General features: G+C 47.0%; 1 protein-coding gene across 1 annotated transcript in view; it reads left to right on the top strand.

Moving 5' to 3' along the window:
- GPC3 (glypican 3) overlaps positions 1-26,848 on the top strand; it is a 145,708-nt gene that overhangs the window by 85,457 nt on the left and 33,403 nt on the right. The window contains exons 4-6 of the mRNA XM_032196473.1: positions 756-889; positions 2,959-3,084; positions 13,916-14,036. Of these exons, the coding sequence (XP_032052364.1) occupies positions 756-889; positions 2,959-3,084; positions 13,916-14,036 (381 nt within the window). The remainder of the gene's footprint in view (positions 1-755; positions 890-2,958; positions 3,085-13,915; positions 14,037-26,848) is intronic.

The raw sequence follows: 26,848 nt of genomic DNA, 5'->3' as shown, positions 1-26,848 counted from the left end.
GGTGCTACAAGTAGTAGGGAATACCTTAAGCCCCCCTTCTGCAAACATGAGTTTAACCTGACACATGGGAGCTCTGTCAGGCATGCCTGCGGCTATGAGGAACCCCTTGATGCCCAAAAATGTTTCCTGAGTTTTCCTGCCTTCCCTTCCGCAGAGGGGGTGTTCGTACAAGAGCTGGTTTGCATCCTTAGGGCAACACCTTGCTTTCAGACACTGGTGTATAAATGGGAGGGAGCAGACTGACCGTCATCCTGATCTGCAAACCAGGGTTCAGCAGGATGGGGGTGCTCAGCCTGCACCTTGGTGTGTGCATCCCTGGCGAGGCTGTGGTGCAGGACTGTCCCCAGACACCCCCATCTCTCTCAGGACAGGCTGCTTCACCTTCCAAGGTGAGATGTGTGATGTCTTTAAAAGGCTTCAGTCAGAAACAAATGGGTCCATACTTGCAGGGAGAGCAAGTGCCTTTGTGTGTTCTCTGCTACCTATCTCACTGTAAAATTTGTCCCTGAAACTACCTTACACATGGTGACTGAAGTGAAAAGTAACTTAGGGTCCTAAATCCGCTTTGAGAGTGGTTTGGGCACTTTGGGGTTGGTGGAGGTGGGCAGCAGCACATGGGTTCCTAACTCTCCTGTATTTTTACTGCATGCCTTTTTAAAAAGTCATTGTGCAGGTGGCAGTGTGCATCTCAGCTGTCTTCCTGCAGTTTTTCTGGCCGTGAAATTTCCTCATGCTGCTGTGTTTGTGTTTTCCAGATTAGCCGGTTGTGTGGCCACGCTCAGCAGAGGCAGTATCGATCAGCTAATTACCCTGAAGACCTCTTTATTGACAAGAAAGTCCTGAAGGTGACTCACATAGAGCCAGAGGAGACTCTGTCGAGCAGGAGGAGGTGAGAGTGCTCAAGCTGAACACAGTGCCTGCGTGATGTGATGCAGGGGCAGTTCCCCTATGGGTTGGCCCTGTGGAGGGAGATGGAAGAGCCCCTTTTTTCCCTTACTGATTGCAGTTGGTTTTGACTCTGAACACCAGAGCTGCTCTGGGACTGACTGTGAAGCACATCGAGGTGTCTACACCTGTGTTTTCTCACCTAATGCGTCTATGCTGATGTTATTTTTTTTTTTTAACTTATAAAACCGCCCCTGCTTTTCATCTTTGTCTCGCTTCTGTGCAATGTGTTAGGCATGGCACTGAGGTTCATACACAAAATGCCATGTCTGAGTTTCTTGGGCATTGCTATAGTGCCAAATACGCTCACAGGTACAGTTATAGGTATAAAAGCTCTAGACTAAATCATTGCATGAAACAGCGTGTAGGCTAGGGGGCCTATTTCACTTTATTTCTGTGCAGCCTTTTACAGTAGTTCAGGAATGTTAACAGCCTTTTTCTCTGAATATTTTCAAAGCGAAGCAGGTGCTGCCACTCCTGGCATTGCAGCCTGTGCTTCCTTCCTGCAGGGCTGCATGCTGTAAAAAGAAGCTGTAATTCAGTGGGCTCATGCTGGTGTGGTAGGGGAAGCAGCCCTCCATGCATCCCCTATGGATCTGACAGTGCACCGGGAAGCGTGCTGTGCTTTTACTGCTATCTTGAATATGAAAAAAATCTCTGCAGAAGATAAAAGGGCAGATTCAGCCCTTTTTGGAACTGGGGATGGACTAACTTGGATAGATTTTCCTTTACAGAGCAACAGGGCCACATTCCTGGTATGGTTCCCATGAGATAGCACTAGGGCTTGCATTCCTCCCTTGTCTCGACATGTCGGAGGGTTACGCAGCCCAGGCGCTGCCGGGGATGTCGTTTGAGGGCTGTGCAGACTAATGAAATCTGCTGCAACAGATTACATGAGCTCATACCTGCAGATACGGAGGAGTTTCTCCTTTTTCCTCTCTGCCCTCGCTGAGAGAGCCCTGCTGGGAGCTGCGGTCAGCAGGAAGGTTTCCTTCTGTCCATTCTCCCTGATGCCTTTGGGGTCTGTGGGATGGGGAGCAGGGCTGAGCTGGGTGTGATGTGCTGTGTAGGACCTGTCCTGCTCAGGGCTTGGCAGAACTGAAGACCCAGGGCTTGCTTCACTTTGCATGGCAAGAGGTTGGACCTCTCTTCACATAGTAAGCACAGTGCAGTGTAGAAGGTGCTTGTCCAAAGCACCCCTTAGACGTGTGCAGGGAGGTTGTAAGCTGAACTAGCAACCCTTTGGAAAGGTTTTGGACCTTCCAACCAAACCCTTGGCTATTGGCATGGCTAGGGACAGATGGGCTGGCGCTTGCAGGGTGCTGGCAGGCCGTGCTGTGGTGGGCTGGGGGAGGACTCGGGTTGCCTCTGTCTGCTGCGAGCTCTGCCTGCAAGGCTGTGTCGGTCTGATCTGGGCAGAAACACAGCCTGGACAGCAAAAAACGAGAGCTAGTGAGCAGGCTGCCTTCCCTGGCTCTGGGGCGGCTTTTCCTTGTTTCGTCTGCCCCCAGCTGGCAGCTGGGAGCTTGGACTGGAGAAGAGACCCCAAGTGTCCGGGAAGCCCAGCAAACTCCTGCTCGGGGAAATGGGAGAGGGATGGAGGGAGCCTGGTCCCTCCTGCACCCCAGCCTGCAGCCACCCCTCAAGAGCAGCTCTCCGTTTCTTCCAAGTTTGCTCTGCCTGGCTGCCTGTCACTGCTGGCCGGCACCACGGAGCATGGGGGGCCCACCACAGAGGGGAGCCAGATCTGTGGTTCTGCAGGCTCCTGCTCCCCCAGTCCTGCCTTCCTAGGGCAGACCTGTGTTCCTGAGTGTAACCTGCCCCTTTGAATGCCGACTGTGATCCTGTAGCCAGCTTGGCGCATATGTCTATAAATCATGCATCTTTGAGAATGCACCATGAAACCCATCGTTACCCTGTACAGGTCTGTGCTGAGAGTGTCTGCTCTGATCTGCCACCATGATCTTCTTTGCTTCCTTTGACTGAGAATCATTTTTTTCCCCTTTCTTCCAGGGAACTCATTATGAAGCTGAAGTCTCACAGCAATTTTTACAGCAGCTTGCCAGAATACATCTGCACCCACAGCTCCGCTGTTCAGAACGACACTTTTTGCTGGAACGGACAAGAAGTCGTGGAGAGGTGAATCATGTCTCCCTTCCCCTCCCTTTCCCCAGCACTGCTCATCTTTAGTTAACCAGGTGCGGGAGTGGTCTCTGGCCAGGACATTGCTCATTCCCTTAAACCTTTAGCAGAACTGGTGTTCAGTTGTGCTGCAGCTCAGGTCGATGAGCAAAGCTTATGTGAAAGGGAGAAGTGGTCGTGTGCCGCCCTCCACTGAGCTTTCTGTGCTCTGCTGTGAAAACCCTATAGCTACAAGCATTTATATATATATATATATATATATATATTTTTTATTTTTTTTTGTGGTGGGTTGGTAGCAGTGAGCTGGAGAAAGTGGAGAAGCAGCAGCTCAGCACAGCGCTGCTCCCTGGGAGCAGCAGTAGGTGTGTGGAGGGGCATGTGCAGAGGGTTTTGGGAGTGTCCTGGTTGTAATGGTAAGGTGAATGCAGGCAGGCAAGAAAAGGATTAATAGCATAAAGGGGAAGGAAGTGTTAATAGAGATGGTGCATTCCCTTGCACCTTGCCCCTTAGGAACGTTAAAGAATGTGGAAATAGAACTTGGAAGTGTTTTTTTTTATAATTATATATAAATCTCCTCTAATAACCCTACTCTGCAAAGCATCCGTTGCTATTAAGTAGTTTGCATAAGGGAAGAAATAGAAATAAATTCAGGAAGTTGTGAAATGTTGAAATATTAATTATGACTTCTTGATCAGTAACCTCCGGTGGTAATTAGCCTGCACTTGCAATACTGACCTGAAATACTGAAGGGACTAAAATAGCGTCAATATGTATTTTTAAAAAATTACTCAAGCATCTAACATCACACACTTTAATAAAATGTACCTACTTTCTACTTTGCCTAAGGAAAAATGTGTCCTCTGTCTGTACCTAGTTCTGGGAAATCTTCTTTGCATAAGAGAAGTGCAACTGGAGGGGAAAACATTTCAATATTGCCTCACTGGTTGTTAATTAAAAAAAAAATTAAATCTCAAAACAGTACCACAAACACTGCGGTTTTGCGGGGGGGGAGGGACCTATGGTGAGATCTCTGCTTACAGAAGTTTGCCAGGGCCCTGCTCCAGGCGTTGCTGAAATCACTGCTGGGTGAAGTGGCAGCAGTGGAAAAATGGTGAGTTCACATCCTCCTACAAATGTAAGCTCAACGTTATTTGCAGATTTAAAAATGGTTTTAGATGATAGCCTGTCTTAGCTTTTTTGCTGAGAATACTTGTAGACTGTCAAGGGCAGAGATGTCACCCTAGATTTTCTGCCACCAAGCTGTGGCATTTGTGGCATGATATGGTAGGTCACATAGGTGCCACAGCATGCAGGTGGGGCAAGGCAAGGAGAAGATGAAGTATGTATACACAAAAGGGTTACCATGTTTTCAGCTCTCAACTGCCTGACTATTACATTGAGGATGACATCCTCTGCTCTTCTTGAAGACACTGCCTTTCCACCCCTCTCCTCCTTCCCCCCGCTCCCATTTATCATGCGGATGTAGCCTCCTCTCCCAGCTCCTATGAAATAATAGTAACAGGTCCTTTGCAGTCAGAAAATATATATTTTTTTTTCTGTGAGATGAGTGTGAAAACCCCCATCCCCTTCCTGTGCCATGGAGGGGGCACAGCTGCCCTGGACAGGAAAGCTTGCTGGCTGGGCACAGAAGTGGTAAGGATGGCTGCTTGCATGGAGCAAGAAATTTTAGTTCTTGCCCCTTAAATGCCTGGACTTCCCTGCCACTTATTTTTAAGTCTTTCTTGCCATGTATTTTTAGCATGTGCACCCGTAGTGCTTCCCAGGGCGACCCTCTCTCTTCCATAAGCTACTAAAGTCTGTCATATGTGGCAGTGTTTCTGCTGATGAAACTACAGGATAAACCTCAGCTAAATATAGCTGAACTAAGTCTTCATTTGCAAAATGTGTTTCAAGTTGAAAGAAATGTAATTAAATTGTATGTAAAGCCAATTGTGCTGCTTCATGTGGAGCCAAAACGGTCCAAACTGAGAGCTTCAGGTGTTTGGACTTCGCAGCATGGTATCTTTTTCAGAGAGTCTGAGAGGATTCCTGAAAAAAAGGTACATTCAAGGTAACAGTGTTTGAGTACCCCTAACCACCAGTTTTTTCAGCCTTTTCCCCAAGAGGGAGCCAAGCAACTGTTCATTACAGAGATCTTTCTTAAACTGCTCTGAGAATGCCCATTATATGCTTGAGTTTCTGGCAGAGATAAAGTAGTCCTCCTGCTGGACTAATATGCAATTGTCGGTCATTCAAATTCCAGCTTGCTGCTTTTTACAAGAAACTTGGTGTTTTTGAATCCCTTGTATTAATTTCAGGAAGCTGAACAATGTAGTTTGTCCCTTATGTGTTACTGCTGCCAAACAAGGGGCTGATTCTTCTAGGATTTTTACATATAAAATATACTCCATATTGTCATGTTTACACGTTGCTTTATTGGATACTGGCTTTGGAGGATGCTGACAGGAGAGATGCTCATTCCTTGCACTTAAGCTTAGCTGCTGCTCCTGTGTTTTTTCTGAATCGGTATTTACTCTGTCCTGTTTATCCCAGTGCTCTATTACCAGCAGAGAGTGACCATGTCCTGGTCTGGATGTGCTCAGTGCTTTTTTTTCCAATGCATCTCATTTCTCATTTTGAGCCTTGAACCATTCTCAGTTTCCTCCTTGCCCTTTACTCTCTCTGCCCTGATTGACCACAGCACGTGCATTTGGGACTCTGAGGCACTGCAGCCAGCAGTGCTTTCCTCATCATACAGCAAACTGTGAGCAAGGTCTGACTGTACCTGGGCTATGCTCTTGTTTCATCCTTGGCTCTGGGGCATCCCACCTGCATGGTGCAATCCCTAGTAACCCCCATGAAGTTAAGAGGTCTGAGGACCTGCTTGGCAGAGGGCTTTCCACAATGTGTCTTGCAGCAGGGATGATGTGCAATCTGCTCTGCTGATGGCTCAGCATCACTCACCCTGCTTTGTATATTTTAACATAAAAAAAAAAAAAGATTCATTCTACACTGTCTTTTACAGTGTGGTCCTTTGTCCACCTCATGTAGTTCTCCTTGTTGGACCATTTAATAGCAAGAATTTGTCCTCCTTCCTGAGGTTTGATCTGTGTGGTGTTCTCTTTTGTGTGTTTAAGACATGGTGCTTTGACCTGTCAGAAATATCTTGCAAATGCTGGTGACTGTATAAGGACAACAGATTTCTGTGGCCATGTACTAAGCAGCACCTTTTGCTGTGCTGTTGCTGTGTGGTTGAAGAACATAAACCCAAGTAGGAAGGGAAAAGAAAAGGCATCAAATTGCTGCTATTCAAACTTCCCAAAGTGTGCAAAAATGTTCTATGCTTTTATGAGAAGCCACAAATGTTCACAGCAAAAGCTGCACGTGGCACACTCTACCCCTTGTCAAGAACTTGTGAGGGGTTGTAGTGCTTTGATGTTTGTGGTAGCTGGTGACTGGACCTGCTGGATCTTCCTCTGACCCTCTGCATCCCTGTGCACCTCTCTGCAGTTTTTTTGGGGCTCAATTAACTGACAGGCACTTCTCTGAGATTGCAGAGGGCTGGATGTACAGACAGGGTGGGTGTGCAATAGCTTGAGCAGGCTGGTGAGCTGGATTTTTGCTGACCTGGAGACAAACTGGTACTCCAAAGCAAAACTTCTGCTGGATCCTGACTCTGCCTGTCCATGTGAGAGTTGCCAACTGCAAAGTGAGTTGGGGGCGAGGGCAGATGGATGGGAATGAGAGTTGGGACTGTGTTGGACTGCGTCTGAGTCCTAGTAGTGTGGGGCTGCTGTTTTTTGTGCAGTGCTCCAAAATAACAAATCTGGTGTGCTCAATTGCCAGGAGGCTTTGTGTCAGCATGTGTGTCAGACAGCTAGCTGTATTGATGGGAAACAGGCAAACAAGGGAATATGTTGTCCGGCTTCTCTTATCCCTTTCTCCATACAGTGCAGACTAAGAACAGAGGAAGATTCCTATCACAGAAGTCCTGTCTGAATAATTAACTTGTGTAAAGACTTCAACTTAAGTCAAGTGGGTGTTGAGATATTGAACTCATCTCAGTTTCTGTGGGAGTTAGGCATCTAAATCTCAGAGGTGATTTGGACCTTATATATAGCATCAGGCTTTTGCAGCATTTAATACTAAAAGCCTATTAAAATCTAGACTCTCAGTTTAATAATCTGCTTACAGTAGTATATTCCTTTCAAGCTGTTATGAATAGAATGACAGCAACATTTGCCTGCTGCAAGACTTGTAAGTACATTAAGTATTACTGTTAGATATTGCCATTTCCAAATTGTTCAAGACAAACTTGTACATTAATCTAAATTATCCACATAACTCTTGTTCTCTTTATACCAATTCCAAATTAATATATTTTTAGCACCTTGCCAGATTCTTTTCTTCATGCTAGAAGTCTCAGATTTCCCTGTTTTTGCCAATATACTGTGGTTTGTTTTAATCATACAAATCATAAACAATGAAAGCACAATTGGAAGCAAGGGAGAAAAATGAGATTCTGTAATTGGAACAAAGGAAATTCCATGCCAGCAATAACCCTTTAGCTCATGAAGGGCTTGGTTATTTCTGGCAGTGCTGCAAAATATCTGATACAATGGAGTCCCCAAAGAGGGAGGCTGTATAACTTTTCAAGCACATAAAACACAGCTTTGTAGCAAATGTAAGCTATAATGAAAGGATAGTAGGCAAATTCAGTCAGTTATTGAGTGGCCATAATTGTTTCCAGAGTATTGCAAAAATGAGGACCATGAATCTTCCTATATTAAGCCTGCTGCTTGGTCTCAGGTTTAACCAATTCTTCCAAAATCTATTTGTCTTGAACTTTACTGAACTGATGTGAGAATGGAGGGAGTCTTCAGGCTGTCCTTTTACACTTTAAACTCCCGTTGTTTTGCTATGAATATTACAGTATTTGCTTTTCTTACTGGAGACTTCACATTTAATAAAAACTAACATCTGTTGCACACTTACTGGCTGTAGTGCATGATATAGGATGGTTTGGAAGAGGCAGCATTTCTCTTTGGCAAGGAACTAATACAACAGGCTCTTGGAGGGCTCTCACGGTAGGGAGACCAGGCTGCGAGGAAGTTGATATTTGGGAATGCAGCAGAAAATGTCTTTTTTACTTAGGTCCAAATGCTCCCCACTGAGAGCATTGTATTCTCCCGGTTGCTTTTGAAGAAACTTTCTCAGAGCCGCTGGTGATGTAAATTGGCTGGGGCACTGTGAACTCTGCAATGACTGCAAGTGCTTGCTGTAGCACACTGTAAGCTGGGAAGGCACTTGAGAACCATGCACCTCATGCTCCTGCTGCCTGCACCCCTGTACAGCCAGTGCCTGCATTTGGTCAAGGGATGTTGGGACCATGTACCCTGAGTGAAAAGGGACAGCTGGGGTGGACACATTCTCTCTTCAGAGAGGAAGCCATCAGGGGAAAAAAGTTATCACCTCTTCTTGGAGGCTTGTGGACTCATCCTGGACTTGCTCCCTGGTTGTAGGGTGCAATGTGTGGGTTGGAAGCAACTCTTCCATCATTTTGCTCTTCTTGCAACCTGTGTGATAAGGATCCAGTGTTGCCAGCCTGTGTGGACTTACTTTGCAATGCTGAGGTTGATCTGTAGCCAGAAGGGCAATGAAAGTAAAAGCAACTGTGAGTTAGTGCAGGTTTGGAGAGGCTGGTGAGGCTGCTGGTATGCCTAGATTTCTCTGGTGGTGAGAGAACATCTACCTTTTTTCTTACTCCTTGCTTGCCCTTTTTTTACAGTCTCCTGGTCTCGAAAGAGGCAGAATCTGGCCAATTGAGTCCAAACAAGCTCCAGTCCATCCTGGTTCAAAGTCTCTCCTTTTTTCTCTAAAAGGAAGGGTGTTACCATTTTTAATGCTGACTGTGAAAGGGGAGCTGGGGAGTTGTGTGTAGAAGTCTTTGCAGCCAAAAGCAATGGGAGTGTGTGTGGGAAGGTGTTTTATTCAAATAAAAGCCTTACTTAATGTTTTACACTTCAAAGGCTTTAATGGTTTAAAAAAAAATTAATCTTTGACAGATGTACTCCTCTCCAGGACTGAGCAGACCAGTGGCTGTGTGATCAGGACTCCATTTGAAACATCTAAAAGGGTGCACTCACACCATTGTGTTAATAGTTGTGAATCTCTGGGCCACCCCCTCAAGGCTGAGTAGTAAGTTGTCATGAAACACAGAGCAGCTTCTGGGGACTGCAAGTGTTGGAAATACTGCTCTCAAGCTCAGCCATGAAGTCCTGTGACGTTAAGCTTCTTTTTTTATATGGTAGCCCTGTCTTGTAGCAGTCTGTGCTGTGTTTGTCCCCCATCTGCTCCCTCAAAACAAGTATGATTCAGTGAGCAGAGACGGTAGAGAAAGAGTGCAAAGGATACCGTGCTCTTTAAATTGTGCAGCTGTATTTGAATAAATACTTTACAACTGGAAGGCAAGCGTAAATTAATTGTTACTTGAATGAAAAACTTACTTTCTTTTTTCTAAAAGGTGTAATTCTTCGTTTGACTTAAAGGATTACTTTCTCTAAATCATGTGTCAGGCATTGCAGTAACTCATCTCTAAGCCTAGTATGGCCAAGTAGGATGAACACACATTTTACATTTATTGCCATATTTTTAAATAGCATTTGTCATCTTGTCTTCATTGCTCTGAATTGAAAGCCTGGAAAGAGCTGCATTTGGACTGGAATGGCCAAACATTCACTGGAGAAGTTTGTGGATGGTGGGTAGAAAGGGAGAAGAAAATCCCTTAATGTGACTTCATACTTCGGCATTTACAGATGGTGAATGAAGAGTATGAAAGGTCTATTACTGTGCTATCCCCACAGAAAACCTCAGATCATCAGTGTTTTCATCAGGTGGTTGTCTTTCAAGTTGTTTTAGTGAGGGCTATGTGACATTTATCTTTGTAGAATACCGTGACCCCAGCAAGAGCCCATGCCCAGAGAGCCCAGGCAAGGAAATGCTGCTGACTGACATTGAGGCACATCAAAAAGGAAAAGTATTTTGGGCTTTGCTTATGAAGTGGAAGCCAGACCATGCTCATATTGCAACACTGATATCCCTTCAGTTCAGGGACCCCCATGACCATGGGGTGGACTTTAACCACTGTGCATTTGCTGTTCAGTACTGGTGTCACTGGTAGAGGTGTATGGTGGGTTTGGTGGAGTGGCTCTAGCACCCTGCAGAAGGGGCTGTTCTATTGGCATATGCTGAAAGTGGCCCAATGTGGCTCGGATCTCTTCTTACCTGAGCCATGGCTGGGGAACACGGGAGGAAGGTGATGCTGTTGCTTTGCAAGACCCTGTGAGCCCACCTGCCTTTTAATGACTTGGTGGGATGCAGGGGAGCTGTGGCTTTTCCTGTGTGGGGGCTGTGCTGGGACCCCCTCGTTGTCCAGCTCTTTGGGGTCTCCAAAGGCATCTTTATGCCATGTTAGTCCTTGGAGGCCTGGCTGCTTGGCCCAGGCTGCAGAGAGGGATGCCAGCTGCCTTTTCAAGTTTTTCTGGCATCTCAGGAATGTTCATCCCTTGCTGAAGCTACATTTCAAAGTCTTTAACCCTTGGTTTGGCCGCATCCCACGTGCCTGAATGTGTGCCAGCCCATGCCGCTTTCTGACAAGGGGGAGCTGATATCCATCTCTCACTCAAGGTCTTGGCTTGGCAGCGTGAATGCAGTGTGTCCTAAAGCACCCAAGCCATGCAGGAGCTTGTGTCTGGCTCTTCAGATGTAGCATGTCCCTGTGCATCTGCTGCTTTGTGATTCAGTCCCAATATGTGCAGCTTGCAGAGCCCGCTGCTGTGCTGCTTCAAATTATGTACAATGAGCTAAAGGGTTCATTTGGGGCCTATTATGTCCCCTCATACCTTGCCAGGTGAGAAACAGCAGTCGGTGGCACTCTGCTTTCCCAGTGGGACTGTTTTAAGCAGAGTTCCTTCTGCAAGCACTTTGAGGTTTGCTTCCTTCTCCCCCAGACTTGTCCCTTGGGGAGTGAGGTCTGATGTCCTCATGACTCCGAGGATGCGCAGGGGTCTCCGCCTTCTCCAGAACAAGTCCTGTCTTTGGACATGTTACCTTGACCTGCAGTAGCTGTGTTCCTCCCTCCTATGTGACATTGTGTAGGCTACAGAAATTCTTTCTGGCAGTTGTTGCCTGGATTTCAGAAGGTGTTTCGCCCACTCAAAACCAAGCTATTAAGTTTCTTTGTAAAACGGCTTAGGAGAGAGACTGTAATAATTTAGGCATGCACCAAACTGGGCACGGTTCTGCTCTTACTAAAACCTGTGGGAGATTGATCCTACTGGTTAAATTGGTTAAACCACAGGAGACTTTTCAGCAATGTGTTTTAAAGTTCTGTCAATGTTTTTGAATTAGATTCACAGCAACACCAAAAATGGAAATTTCTTTGGCATCTAAAAAGCCACTAAAAATCTAAAAAGTTTTTATAGATGTTAGTGTTCAGTCGCTAGATGTGTTTGTCAGCCTGGCACAGTAGCATTAGGTGACACTGTGACAAAAAAAGTAGCAGGTTTGATGGTTCGTTGCTTCCAGTGCCTTATTCCCCTGCAAAAGGTTAAAGTCCACAACTATTTGCAGACCAGAGCCGATGTGTGCTTGCGGCAGCGCTGTCTTCCCACGAGATGGTGCTCTGAGCCCACGGTCCCACCGCTGGCTGAGCTGCAGGAAGCCAGGCTTTGGCTGGCCATGGCTTGCTTCAGTCTGGTGTCCAAGCCTGCCTTGCTTTGGCCCCTGTTCTACAAATCACTTAGCTTTCAGCCTAGGACAAACCTCTGACAGCACATTTAAGCGCTTTCCTGAACTGGGAGCTCTTATGTCTCAGGTGTAGCTGTGTTTTGTACCTGCTGGAACAGTGCCTGGTGTATGGGGAGTGCGCAGTCCAGTGGGGTGCAGCTGGAGTGCTGAGCGTTCGTGGATGGGTAACTCATGCTCTGAAAAAGCCTCAGAGTGGAAATCAACCTCAGTGTTTTGGAATGATGTGAATGTTTCAGGCTGGGAACAGGTTCCTGCTCTACCAGTGTAAATCTGCAGTAGGCTTTATATCCCTGCATGTCTGACTCTCTCATTGTTAGTTAAGAGTTCAAGTGCAGCCAAACCCACAAAACCTTCTGTGTACCCCAACAGCTCATGTGGATGAATAACCTTGTGCCTATTGCTTTCTCCCCCAGCAGAGCGTTCTCCCTGAGCTGGCCCCACCATCCCTCCTATCTCCCTCCCCTCAATTTAATCCCTGCTGATGTCCTGCTTCCTCCACAAAGCCTGTGGGAGATGAGCTGCCTGTCATGGTGAAGGACCGAGTAGTGGGGAGGGGAAGGGGAGCTGGCAGGTGGGGGCAGTCACCGGGGCTGGTGCTGGGAGCTGGGTACGGATGCGACATGCAGGAGATGAGGCACAGAAAGGAATACTCATCAAGTTTACCCACGGCACCGGAAAAACAAACATACAGTAAAGCAGACTGATGCTCGGTGTTATCTCCGAAATCTTGCTTTCGTAGGCTGTGCCGGGTTTTGGCAGCGTGTGCTTGGGCTGTCAGCTCTTGGAGATGAGGGCTTGGTTTGTGTTTTTACAGTACCGGGGCCAGTAATTGGGGCTGCAGTGAACACAAACAACCCGCAGCTCAGGAAGGCAGCAGTGTGCTGCTGCCCTGGCTGTGAGCAGTAAATGGTAACAGCCACTTACTGTGGTCCTGAAGCCCAGTTTGAGGTTGGTGCAGGCTGCTTGTCTCACATCCTGAGTGGCACAAGCTATTACCCAGGTACCAGGTGCGGGAGTGCTTTCCTCCAAAGCAAAATATGCTGTGATCCCTGTCTTTCCCCCTTCTCCTCACTCTGGTAAACTTTGCCATTCCATAGATTTGGCAGCAGTGCATTTACACTGCTTTCTTAGTTGCTGATGAAAAAACTGAGAGCTGGCTTGGCCACCCGCCTCAGCACAGCATCCCTGCAAGCTGCCTGGGGAGGGTGCCCATGGAGGCTGTCTCTGGTGGTCTCAGCCAGCTCTTAATTTGCTTTACGCATGCTTTACTGACATGGTGGTACCCGTGTAAATCAGGATATCGTGTGGTGCAGAGTCCAGCACTGCACCAAAGTCAAGGTATGTTCTGTGTTGAAGCTGTTACTTTGATCCCCAAGGCTGGATCTCATCAAAGACTGAAATCAGGTTTGTTTGACAACACCTATTTTCCATTAGCAATGTTGACAGCATTAATTATATTCTGATGCTTTAATTCTTTATTATTGAAATCACACATCAGTGATAGTCATTATTTTGCAAGGGGTTGATGTTATACTAATCAGCTTGCAGTTAACTGGGTCATCCCACTCATTTTTTTTTGGCTGTGGGCACACTACCACTCTTGTACTGGAGTCTCTGTGGTCTGCCAAGATTTATTTTAAACAAACATGAGCAAGCCAGAATTTCTCAGCCAGCTTTTTTAGGACTCTTGGGTGCAAGTTATGTGAAAATATTTATCCCTGTTGTATATTGTTTAACGTCTTCCTTGGTTACTAATGGACTGGAAAGGACTTCATTGTCCTCAAGTGATCAAGTACATCATCTTGCTGCTTTGCAAAGGCAGAGCAGAAATATATACAGGAATCTTCTGCCTTTCCTGTGTCATTATTAACTGTTTTATTCTCTCAATTTTGGAAAGGGCCGGTTCTTATCTTGGGAATACTCTCGTTTGTACTGAACTTTAAAGATCTCCTGTGTTAGCCTGTCACATCGTGGTCTCCTCTGTTCTCACAGATACTTTCCACATTCTCTCATTCCACAGATACAGCCCCCAAATCACAAGGAACGGAGTAAAAGCTCACCCTGGCAACCATGAGGTGAAGATGAAAAGTCCTGAGCCAGTGATCAGCCAGATTATTGACAAGCTGAAACACATCAACCAGGTTTGTTGCAGGCGTGCCAGCAGGGGATGACTCCAGAGTGGGTGGTTTCCAAATCAGTCTGGCCTCCCCCACACTTTCTTCGGGCTCAGCCAGACAACCCTGGGCAGCTCTGTTTTCAGCAGATGGGTGGAGAGCAGGTGCTGCTTTGGCCCGGCTTGGTACCAGGCATGCATGGCAGGTCCTGGTTTAAGCCTGTGGGCAAAACAGGAGCCACAGGGCATGCATGGTGCAGCCCTTTGGGCTCAGCCTGTTCCCAGGCACTGGATGCGTCCTTGTGGTGCACTTCTGGTAGGTGCTCATCCCTGGTACGGTGGGAAGATGGTGCTGCTGTGATATCCACAAGCACAAGGTGCTATGTGGCACGTCTGACATCAGCTCTCGTTGAAATGTTCTTTGCCTTTGCTCATGGCTGGAATGGAGGGTCAGTTGTTAGTTTGCTGCGTGTCCTTGGATGTCTGCTCCTAATCACTGTCAAAGCAAGTTACTGTTTAATGGGGATGTGGCAGAGCTGGATGAGACCCTCTTCGCCAGGCAGGGAGCTTCCTTCCCACGGTCTCAGACCTGGCATCATTGCAAGGACAAGCAGTATCTTGTCTCTACCCATCATGCCAGGCCAGGTTAAGTCTGTGAAGCCCCACTGCTGCCAAGGGATTAAGTGACACCTCTGCGCTGCGTTCAGCTGGCAATGGCTGTGAGCTGTGTGAGGGAAACTGCCTTTCACACAGTGTGAGTGCTGCAGGGAGAGGGTTTAACCTCCCAGAGCTCTCCTACAGTATTGACTCGAGCCAGCCCTGCCTTTGTCCCCCAGCTGGGCTGGGGTCTGGCTCTGGACTCTGCTCTCTGTCACTGTGTAACTCTCAGAGGGGTTGTTTTCTAGGAGGCTGGCAGCTTGGACCTCTGTACTCTCTGGGAACATACAGCATTGGGGTCTTGCTGGAAAAATACTCAGGTCATAACGCTGTCTTTAACATGGCTGAGCTGCCCTGTCTCCCTCAAGAGAGCTTTTACTGGTGGGGATCTTGTCCAGGTTTGCTCCAGCACGATGCTTTCAGCAGTGGCAGCTTCCCATGGTAAAGCCCAGCTGCACTCCGGCTGGTGGGCTGTGAGGGCTGATCTGCCTGAATTTGCTGGCTTAGCGACTTTTCTGCTAACCTCTGCTTTCCTGCTCCCGCGGGTGCCAGGGGCTGTTGTGATAGCAGCTCCTGGCCGAAGCCCCACAGGGCAGGCACACGTCACCGGCCGCTGGCTGGGAGCACTGGGGCCACTGGGACCCCGAGAGCACCCCAGCAAGTGGAACAGGCGATGGCAGCGCAGCCTGCTCTGCCTTCCTGCATGGAAAAGCTGTGCCATCTGCCCACAGCCTGTAATTATTAAGGGGGGGGGGAGAGAGAATAGCATAATCAGCTCCCTATTAAATGGGGTAGAGGGCAGGCTTCAACCTGCAGGTGATAATGATATTTTGCCGTTCACAGTGAGAAAGTCGCACTGAACAAAACATGGTTATTAGCGTACTTGAAACTGCTGACATAAAGTGGTTGTGAAACGCTGGCTGCCAGATTGGGTCAAGTTAGGTCTTCGCTGAACAGTTCAGGCTGCTGAGGAGCTAAGCTTTGTGGAACGAGGGACCCTGGGTAAACATAACTTGGCTGAATGTAGCTGTTTACAGCAGCAGCCTGTCTGTGTCAGCTCCTGCTCTGAGAAGAATAGGGGTAAGTGGGTGAACGTGGTCAGCTCAGTCGTGGTCTTTTACAGCTTTCTCCCTTGTTCGCAGTATCAGACTGGAAAGTTGTAGCATTGCAGGGAGCAGATGAGTTGTTTTGATTTGGATGGCATAAATTGTAAGAGTTTGAAAAAAATCAACCCCTCCTGTGAAGTTATGTTTGAGAAGGAGGGGAAATGAGAATAAAATCAGGAGGAAATGTAAAGTGACTTGTGAAAGTTAGTTATGAACCTAGCTATTCACGCTGAGGATCAGTGGTAAGCAGCTTATGTACTGGTAAAATAACTGTGGATGTTACTTAAATTAGGGATTTTGGGTGGCAGAGCTCACCATCACACTTCTTTTCTTGGCCTGCTGAAGTTTTGTGATCTGCTTCACATCTGGAACACATCTTGGATGCTAAAGAGTAGGAAATGTGGAAGGAACAACTCTGGATGAATTACAGTTGTTTTTCAGGTGTTGGTTTCAGATCTGGGAAAGTGTGGGCTCCTAGGCTTGGGAAGGGTGAAAAACTCTGTATCTACCAAAGTCACTGGACAGTGGTTTCTGAGGTTTTGCAAACATTCAGTCTTTTTGGAAAAAAAGAATTCATGTAGCGCTCAGAGTTCTAAACTGGTTTCCCATGTGACTACCAGTATATTATTTGTCGAGCACAACTTAATGAAATCCTCCCCATTTTTTTGTGTTGGAGATGCAGGTCAGTTTTCATTCATACTGGTAGACTCAGGAAACGTGCTAGTTGGTGCAATTTTTGTTAGAGTTCCACAGCATTTTCTTGTATTTTTTTGCCAATGTCTGCAGCTTGCTGGTGCTTTGGCTTCAGTTTACTTCAGGCTGCTCATGCTGCTGAAAAATGTGTGTTCTTTCATCAGTACACCAAATTTTCAAGTTTGCTTGAGTTTGGCAAATATGTTGTATGAGGGAGGAAATAATGCTTGCTCAGGAGTTCTTATCTTCTCAAACTGAATCTGTGTAAGCATATGCATATATGAGAAAACCTTTTCAAACTTTTCCAGTTTGAGAATGTTATTTGTGCATTAGAACCAAATGCACAGTGACTAAAAAGAGTACAGAAAACTTAACCCATAGAGAAAGGGAAGTCAAAAAGATTGCCAGATTGTTTTAGCTTGGTCTAAGCATCTTTTATCAAGCTAAGATAAATAAATGAATGAAGCATGGCTGTCTGAGTGGTGTGTTGTCTCAGGTCAGTTCTTTCTGGATGAGTCACAATTGCTGATGCCTACTCATCACATCAGAACTCCAGACCACTTTTTTTTTGTGTGCATGTGTGACTGTGGGTGGTGCTATTTTTTTTTTTCGCATTGGTGGGCGAGATGGTTTGTTATTACTGTATTGGAAGCAAAGATTCCTTTTTCAGTTCTGTTAGATGTGTCTACCAAGTTGTGATTTGAGTTATTTTTGCTCTGTGTCCAGAGGCAGGAATAGCCCGTCCATAAATATTAGCATTGTTATCTCAGCTGGGAGGCCAAGGGTCGCCTTCAGGAAAATGAGTTGGAATTGGTTCCTAACTTTTATTTCCCAGAGTGGATGGGGTCTGTTTCTGGCTAGAAGGGTTTTCACTCATCCCACACATGAAACTATATTGGAAGTGAGAGGTTATTCATCGTCAGCACAAGGTCTTGCTCAGTTTCTTTGTGACTTGATAGCAACCCTAGGCAAAAAGCAGTGTGCAAATGAGTTATTTCCTCTGGTCACTCAAGTTTCCCCTCCCCACGGGGATGGCTGACAGATGGGGATGAGTTCAAGTTTTAACAGATATGTGTGGAGGTGGAAGCCATCGTGCCTCATGTCCCATGTCTTGGATGCTCTGCTCTGTCAGTGACCTCTGACCAAGAAAGGTTTGGGTGAGTGGACCTGGGTGATGCTGATGCAAGCGTGCAGCTGGGATGGAGACTGCAGGTACTGGATCAGCCAGTGTGATGCTCTTGGATCTCCTTTTTCTCTCTCTCTGTCCTCAGCTTGCTTGTGCACTCCCTGTGGTGCTTGGAGGGCTCTGACACCATTTCTATCCAGATGCTTTCCCCTGTCCTTACTGCACTTACCTGCAAAGCGGCCCAGTGAGCCGCAGCAGTAGCTGTCCCTGTTCTGTGAGTGGGCAGATGAAGTGAGGAGGTGACATCCCATACAAAGTCTGTGACAAAATAGCATTCCTAAAAATTAAGCTTGGGCCCACTTCTGATTCCTTTCTACAGTTAGATAATTCCTATTGTTTATCATAGGACTATCTCGAAGAGGAAGAGCACAGTTTTGAAAGAGGAGGGGAAAAAATCCACTAAAAATGAAGAATAAAATCCATAAAAGGAAAATTAAGTGGGGGAGATGGGCCTTTACAAGATTGAAGGGTCTGGAAACATATTGTACATTTCCAGACACTGGAGTTAAGGGCTCATTTAGAATATTTCAGATATACTGGAGTTTGACAGTTCTTTGGTTTCCACATCAAACAATCTGTAATTTATTGCCCTTTATAGGGGCTGTGTTTTTATCATATTGCATATTCTCTAGCCAGAAATCCAACTACCATATAAGCTCTTGGAAAAAAAAAATATTAAAAAACACCAACCCTTTGGGGATTGGAGTCCAGGCTATATGCTTTCACAGACCCTGAGAAACCAACTTTGATTTATTTCCTTGGAAATAGGGGGAACACACAATTTCTTGGAGTATTATGGCTGATCCACAGGGTAGGATCTTGCTGCCTTTCTTCATGTGCTCGGTGTAAAGACCCAGCCCTGCAGCGAGATCCGTGTGAACGGGCCCTGCGCTGCTCTTCGTGGGGTTTACGGGAGGATGAGAACAAAATTTTGAAGTTTTATGAGGCAGTAAAACACGGAGCTCTAGACGGAATTAAAAAAAAAAAAGTAGGCAAAGAAGGGTGAATGACTGAAGACAAAATATACTTAGTTTGCAAAAGCATGTGCCGGGGGTTAAATAGCTATGTTTGAAGCTGGCTTGATCAAGCAATATATCCAATATTTGTTTGTAGGTTTAATGGCCTGTTTCTCGGAGGCCTTGCTGCTGGGAGAGGGCACAGCGGAGGTCACCCAGAAGTTAATTTGGAAAGAGGCCAAAAGGCCACAACTTGATTGAATCAAATGTAAACAAAATAGGCCTGGGAACAGCGCGATGCCCAAACGCGTCTCAGGCCTCTCGCTCAAAATACAGAGTGTGTCCGAGCACTGGGGACCGGTGGTGGGGGGCCACTCTTGGGCAGCAGAGGGGTCGGATCTGGTCCCTGCATGGGGAAACCTGTGACTGGTATGGAGATAGCTGTCCTTGTGGGGTGCCCCAAGAGCTGGCGTGCGGAGGTGGCTCACCCTGGTGGGTGCTTCCAAGGGAGTTGTCAAGTCCCGGGAAAAGCCTTGCCAGGTGCTGTCCCAGCCGGCTCAAAGTGGGGAAAACTATTAAGTCTATTGTGGGAGACCCTGGGAGCTGAGGACTTTTCAGGAATATAGTTCCCCTTCAGAAAAAAATCTGTGGCTTTGACAGATTCGGTGGAATCATGTCTCTCTGTGGCCTGTTAGGCTTTGTGAGGTTTATTATTCCCATCGTAGTTTAATTCCCTAGCTAGATAAAGCAGCACAATAATTAGAAAAATGCACAAACTACTAGATTGTTAAATGAAGTGATACATAATGCTTGTCACTTGCAAATACAATATTTAAGTTGCACCAAAACGAGTCACTGTTGGCTGATTTTCCACTTTCAAATTTAGTAAGTTAACACTACAGTATCTGAAGCACTGTATATGTGTAATATAATTTATCAAGTCCTCAAAAGAAAAGTTAATAAACACAATAATTGGACACGCCTTTTGTTCGACATTATTAAACAGTTTGTAACAATTAAAATATTAAAACCACATGTTGTTGAAAGCAACCAGACATTGCAATTATTTCTTACTAAGGCTATTAAATAAAATGACAGAAGATTTTTATTTTAATGATAAATGCATTTTGGAATGGATCACTTAATTCCTCTTTTACTGCACAAAATAATCTATAGCTCCACCAAGTCTAGGCCTGGTATTTAAAGAGTAACGACGTTGTCCTTTTGAGCTGTGCCTCAGCTCTTGTTAACACACCACTGTAAATGCTCTCTTGCAGCCTCCAAGTCCATATGGAAGTGGCAATTACAGGATTTTGCCAGGCCAGTTAAATCAGGGGAAGTGTGACCCTCTCTAACTAGAACATAATTAAATTTTAATGTATTTTATTGTTTGGAAGGTTTTTAAATCCAAAAACATTCTTTCCCTCCTTCTTGCTTTCAGCATGAAGCACCGCTTGCCTGCGCCAGCTATCGTGCGTCAGGGCTGTATCTGCAAACATCCCTGCTTTATCGGGTTTGTTGTGGGAACGCTGTACCCGTAGGTCACCCTAAATGGGTTTTCTTTAACAGCCCGAGATTAATTGAAGTCGGTGTTTGTGCGTGTGTTTTTAAACAGACGGTAACTGGCTAACTTGTAATCTGGGCTCTGTCTGCTGAAGTTTCTTGCTGTTTTTACATATGGTCTTGCACGACATGGAGGAGCGTAACGGGTGCACTGTTAAGCCCCATGCTTTTACTGCTTGCGGCAGTTAAATTTGCTGTGGAATGTGAGGTATTTCCCATTTTAAGTAAGGAAAGGGTGGTAAATAGTCACATTTCTGGCTGTGCTCAGTGATGCTAGAACCTGGCTGTGCTTGAGGACCTGAGCATCTCCCGAGTGCTGAAGTTAAGACTGCTGTCTGTTACTGACCTGTTGCTTTTATTGAAGGCGGTAGCAAAACTGTCAGCATCCTAGAAGCCCCATATTGTCCATTTCTTGGAGAAAATAATTCACTGTAAGATTTTCCTCAGAGCACCCAAGTCCTTTGGTCCATCCCCACATGTACTTCTTTTTCTTACTTCTATGTAGTGGGACTACAGAGCTGTCATTTTTCAAGACAGGACTCACTCTGTTTCCTTGCGGACTTCCATTTCACCTTCCCCAGCAATGAATTTCAGGAACATGCAGGAAAGGCACTTGTAAAGCCCCGTGTCTCCTGCATTTGTGTGGAAAAAAGAAAGCCTCACCTGTACTTCCTTTTTACTAATGCCCCTTTCCTATCTAGTAGTCACGTTGCTCACCAGTGGTGTTTCGCCTCTTATCTGGCATCAGAATGGTTCTTTAACTTGGTTGTGACTGTAGGAGCAGCGAAGTTTTCCTGTGCAGCAAGGAAATCCAGCCTGCAATCCAGCAAGACCGGGAAGCGGGGGTGGCTGAGCTTGGATGGCTTGGTGTTATGGATGGCTTCCGCATCATTTTGTTTGACATTCAGAGCATTTAGGTAACATAAATAGCATTTTATTGCTCACCTTCCCTGAAATTCCCTCGTTGCTGCAGTCCTGTGTAAGAAAAGGGATTCAACTTTGCCCCTGTGGCTTCAGCTCCAGGGGGGATCATGCGGAGAGGCAGGTGCCTCAGGTGTGTCCTCCAAACAATGTGATGGAAATCAGCTGGGAAGAAAAACACCTTTAAAAGGGACTAATTTTCCTTTGTGTCCAAAACAAGCAGCTGATGCACAGCGGCACTTTAAAACAAACACCAGATATCCTGTACCAGCACTGGAGTTTATCCTGTTGTGGAGGAAACAAACCTGGAGGAATCCTTGTGTAGCAAAACAAGTGGATCCGTTGATACCAAATGAACAGTTAATTACAGTTATTCTGGGCCTCGCTGATCGTCTCAAATATCACCTTGTGCTGTGACTCAGCCTGGTAATGTGACCAGTAGAAGATGGCCAAGGTGGGTGTCCTCTCCAGTGGTCCCTGGCTGCCCATGCATGCCCATGGGGCAGCAGCACCAGGTCTGGTGCTGCCTGAGGGCTTCTCAAAGCAGGGGTTGCTCCCTCCCCGTAGAAGTGATGGCCCTCGGTCCTTAGCTTTTGCCAGCAGAGGCACTTTGTCTGCTGAGGGGTCTGGGGGCCAAGTTTTCAGCAGGGGACTGGTTAAACTTTCCCCAGCTCCTTTTCTTTGAAATGTAATTACAGTAGCGAAGCACACAGCCCTCTCTGGAGTTGGTGAGATGACTGGTAGGTCTCTCATTTTTGCATTTCTCTCTAGAGTTTGATTTAATGTCAAGGTTTTTAAAATGTGGTCCAGACAGAGGATTGGGATTGTGGGAGCTAATCTTCATCTTCCAGAGCAGGCCTGGAAGGTAACCTATGGTCATCTTGGCCGCAGAACAAACCTGATTGCTTTGTTCTTTAGAAAAAGGCCCGCTAACAGTAATGTTACTTTTGATTCCAGCTTGTGGTGTGTAACCACATAGCAGCCGTGTTCTCGGGGGAGGGAGGAAAAAGCAATGAAGTCAGATTTGCCTTGGGCAGGTTGGGCCAGCTCCATCTCGAGGTCCTGCCGGCCGCTCTCTTCCTGCAGGCTTCAGGAGGCTGTGCTGGGAGCTGCACTTTGGCGTGCACAAGATGTTTGTGAGCTGTGCCACCTGCAACAGCCCTGCTCGGACCTAGAGCTGTACCTGTACACCATGATTCAGGGAACAGGAGAGGCTCCTGGGACCTCTCCCAGTGCTCTGTCCCACCTTGGAGGTAGCTGCCAGCATAGACTGCTGCAGCCCCGTGAGCTTTCAGCCAAGCCATGCTGCAGTCAGAAAGTGAAAGAAGTTCTGTATGTTTTTGGTAATGAATGATTTGTAATCTTGCTCCTTTTGTTACACCTGCTGACAAAGCAGCTGTTTGTAATTAGGCAGGTCTCTGCTCTGGCAAACCCTTTCCTTTGTCAATAAGGCTGCTTTAACCTGCGTGTGTTGGTGCATGTGTAAATAGCCAGCACGGCTCAGGAAGACTTTGTCAGTTAATGCTCTTGCTCTTTAAACTTCTTAGCTTGCTTTTGACATGTAACTAACTGCAAAGGCCAGGTTATATTTTAGTGCTCTTGCTGTTGTAGCGTGTGCCGCAATAAATGGCCTTTGCGGCACATAAAACTTGAGAGCAAACAGGGAAGGTTAGGTTGTGGCAATATTTATTGTCTATGGCCTTGCTTGTCTGTATTGTGAGGGAACAGTATTTAAAAGAAGAAAATGTGCTCAGCTGTTTTTTTCTGAGGACACATGTAAGAAGATGCTGTCTTGTGGAGCACTGTCAGCAAGGGGAACTGAGGGACAGCTGGCTGAGGATGGGTGTCCTGTAATCAAGACCTCTCATGATGGGCAGGAAATTACTTTTTATTCTTGGCAGGACCCTTCAAGTGCCTCTTGCGTGTGAGTGGGGAACGAGAGTGTTGACCTTTTCGGACAGTGCATTGCTCCTAAATGTGGAGGGTGAGACTTGTGTAGGTACATTTCAGGGCTTCCTCTGCGAGTGTTGAGTCTCTCTGGGGGAGGGTATAAAGTCACCAGTTTTAAATCTAATTTAAATGGTGAGCTGTGTCAGCTGGTGGCTGTGCATCTGTGTGGGAGAATCACCCCAGGCAGGGCTCCTCTTGCCTGCTGCTTTTCCCAGGATACTGAACCTTGCAGGCTCTGCTTTTGGTGGGTACTTTCAGTAATGGTGATAAATTGCACCCCAGTGCATCAGCAGTGTCCATGATGGACTCTGGATGTTTCCTCTTGTTTGTAGGCCTATCCTAGGAGGCACATGCCAGTACTGACACTTGAAAAGCTGTGTTTCTGAAGTTACATTTTCTCCTCTTTGGGTTTCAGCAAGCAGCAGCCGTGCTCTGAGTGCAGAGGAGTGTGGTGACCTTGCCCAGGAGCCAGCCCAGCCATCAGCCATTAATTAGGGACCATAGAGGCTGGAGACCCCCCGTTCCTGGGATTACTTCTGGTCTGGTTTGTCTCAGTCGAGTGCCTGTTTAATGTGAAGTGCATAAATACTTGTGGCAGCAAGGCCTGGGGCCCTGGGCTCCCCGCTCCAGCTGGGCGCCTTCTCCAGCAGTGCTGGCCCCGTCCTGCCTGCAGAGCCCTGCTCCCGTGTCCCAGCTTTTCCTTCTGCACAGGGCTGAGGAACAGAATGGTGGCTGGTGGATGGCAGAGGTGGCCCCCAAGCTCCTAAGTGCGTGTCCAGGCCTCAGCAAGGCACCAACTGCCCTGGTGTGTCCTCAGGAGGGAAGGCTGCTGCTCTCTCTTCCCGTGGTGGATACCCCCAATCTTGTTAGCTATGGGTCTTTCTCCTCCTGCATAATTTAAATCTCTGCTGAAATCAACAGCTCAGTAATTGCCTGTGCACTAGGGTTCTCTTGTCTGGTAGTAGGTAAGTGGCTAGCAAGGCAGTTGTTGGGTCCCCTGTGGCAGCCCTGTGGAGCTGGGGATGCTTAGCAGAGCTCTTTGCAGTTGCTTTCTGAGCTTTCAGGGCCTTGGGACAAAACAAATGCAACACTAAAGCTAAAAAGAGTAGCCCCTGGGAGGGCAGGGTACCCCTTGGGGTGGAAGTCATGGGGGGGGGTGTAATCTAGTAGCAACCTCTGTACAACACAACATTGTACACAAAAATACATGATTTGAGAATTCCCTCTCTGCTGGGAGCTTTTAGGGAAAAAGAGGAAGCTGCTGGGACAGATTTGTTTGTGGAGTGGCAGAAGGAAAAGGGGAAAAAAAAACCCTTCCGACACAGCTCTCGGCTTGCTGTTTCTTACCTGGTGCCAAGGACGAGATGTCTTCTCTCAGGCAGCCCCAGCAGACGTCGCTGACAGCCGGAGAGCAGCCATGTGTGCCAGAGCCTGAGCCAAGAGGAAATCTCTCAGCTGCTTTGACGTGAGCGGGTCTGGGCTGGCTGGCAGGTGGGTGAGGGTGGCAGGGACCCACACTGTGCTGTGTGCCTGCCTCCGGCGTGCTGGTCCCCTGCCCAGAGAAATGTTTTTAGCAGGTGGCTCAGGGTGCATTAGTGGTACAACATCGACCTGTCTTCCGAGGTGCTGTGGTGTGGGACTGCACTGTACTGAAGCCCAGATGTGTGCTTGGTTGAGAGGTAAAAGCACCACGCTCTGAAGTTGTGCATGTGCATCCGCCTTGTGTTTTTTATACCCACCACTTAAACTGGGCGCTGGCCTGTGCTGGAGCATCCTGACCTCAGGTAACAACAGGCTGAGGGCGCCTTCCTTCGAGGCCATCTCTGCTTTGATGTCTGAATGACGTGATGGTGATGAGGTGGTTGTCTCCACTTCTATCTCTGTATTGTTCCTTATGCTCCTACCTTGTCACTGCTTGTTGTCTGATCTTTTATCTGCTGGTGACGTGTGTTTTAGGATTTTCTGAGTGCCTTTTGGATGGCATAGCAGGGTTCTGCTCCAACACAACTAAACAAATATGGAAAATATGGATAATAGCAGTGGATAGGTCCTGGCCCACATAGGCTCCCACACCCCTCCTTTGCTCACTTGCCAACCCCCTGAGGGGTGGCTGCTTGGCAGGTGGACAAATTGGTCCATGTTCTCCTGTATAGTGATGTAGAGTGGTTGGGCAGGAGAAGGGAAGTCATCTCCTACTGTGGATGGTGGTAGAAGGATAAACTTTGTTGGTGAGAAGGAGCAGGAACAAAAAAAATCTTCATTCCTACCTTAGTTCTAGAGAACTGGTAACTTTTAGGAGTCCTATTCTCGCAGGAAAAGATTCAGACAGACTCCAGCAAAGGTGCTGAAACATTATCTACTACCTGATGCAACTGTGTTGAAGTTAATGATTGGTTGTGGAGTTTGAAAGAGACCTGTGTTTAATGGGGGTGGAAGGAGGTCTGTAGGAAGGGATGGTGAAGTGGTGGTTTGTGATCAGGAACACAAAGGAGAAGAAGGAACAGCAGCATCTCACAAGGAATATTTCTGCAGCATTGACATCGATGTGGGGCTCAGGGCACAAGCTGGGAGCAGATGGGGAGTCCCCCAAGTCCTCAGCAGGCTGGGCTGGACTCCACGGCCCCACTTGGCATTGTGCTGTTCTGGTCCTTCCGATTGCTGCACAAAAACAAGCCAAAAATAGTTGCATGGGGAAGGGGAAGGAACTGCCTATAAGGTGAATGAGCTGGTTGTAAAGCCTGGGTAATCTCTTTTTCATGTGTGCCCTGTGATGAACAAGCATTTGTTGGGGCCAGGGAAGTGACACCTCCCGTACTGAGGGAAAGCAGGTGGGAGCCGATCCTGGTGCCAGGGAGGGCTTAAACCTTCACAGGAGCATCCTGTCCCGGGCATTGGCCAGCAGTCACCAAGCTGCAGCAATTCATAACGGCTTGGCAGCCCCTTCTGCTGCTGACAGAGATTTACTGTCCAGTGTGGACTCATTTTAATTACCTCCAGCATTTAGGGGTCTTTATCTGTCTTCTTTTACCCATAGGGATATTGTCAGTTTTGATAGCTAATCTAGAGTTAAGCTGATGATCCATAAAGTAGGGCAACCCTTTGGCCAATAATTCAGTGCTGTCACCAGCTTCTTTGTGCTATCAGGAGAGTGACCAGGAAACCTGATTTACTGACAGCTGAGCATCTTCTCTGCAGTCTGTGAAGGTAGTAAAGGGGGTCCTGCTGTGCTGGTGGACCCAAGGTGAGCATGGTAGGGATTCTTCCTATTCCAGGAAACAGCATTTTGAGGGGCCTACTAAAAGTAGAGTAAAATACTTATACTGTGTCTGGAGAGTACGATGCAAACTCTGAGCCTTCCTTGCCCTGAGCAGGAGTGTGATGCTGGCTGGGACCTGATCTGCTGAGTATTGCTTCTGCAGTGCAAAACCTGAGGTGGTTTGAAGCAGCAGCACAGGGAAGTGCAGATTTTGCTTTTCAAGCAGCTGATAAAACAGCTGACATGCCCAACACATTGTTTTTCTAAGCACTGAAAATGGCTTTTCCAGGTCCAAAGCCTGCTTCCAGTTTATTAACATTTGATTAGCAATTGCTCCTTGTTGTGCTGAGCTTGAAATAGGAGTACAATTAGGAACAGGCTTCTTCTTTGCCTCATCTGTACTGTCAAGATGTATCCAACCAGAAGGTCCATAACAAAACTGCCAGTTTGACTATCCTGCTGCTGAAATGGGTTCTTCTGTCCGCAGGCTAACGGTGTTGGAAGGGCAGTGATGCCTGTCTGTGCGTGCATGCATGCACCCAGTCTTGCAAG

The sequence above is a fragment of the Aythya fuligula genome, chromosome 13 (assembly GCF_009819795.1).
Source record: "Aythya fuligula isolate bAytFul2 chromosome 13, bAytFul2.pri, whole genome shotgun sequence".
Classification (NCBI taxonomy): Eukaryota; Metazoa; Chordata; class Aves; order Anseriformes; family Anatidae; genus Aythya; species Aythya fuligula.
Note: the sequence above shows the minus strand (reverse complement) of the source record. Positions and strands in the feature narration are given on the sequence as shown.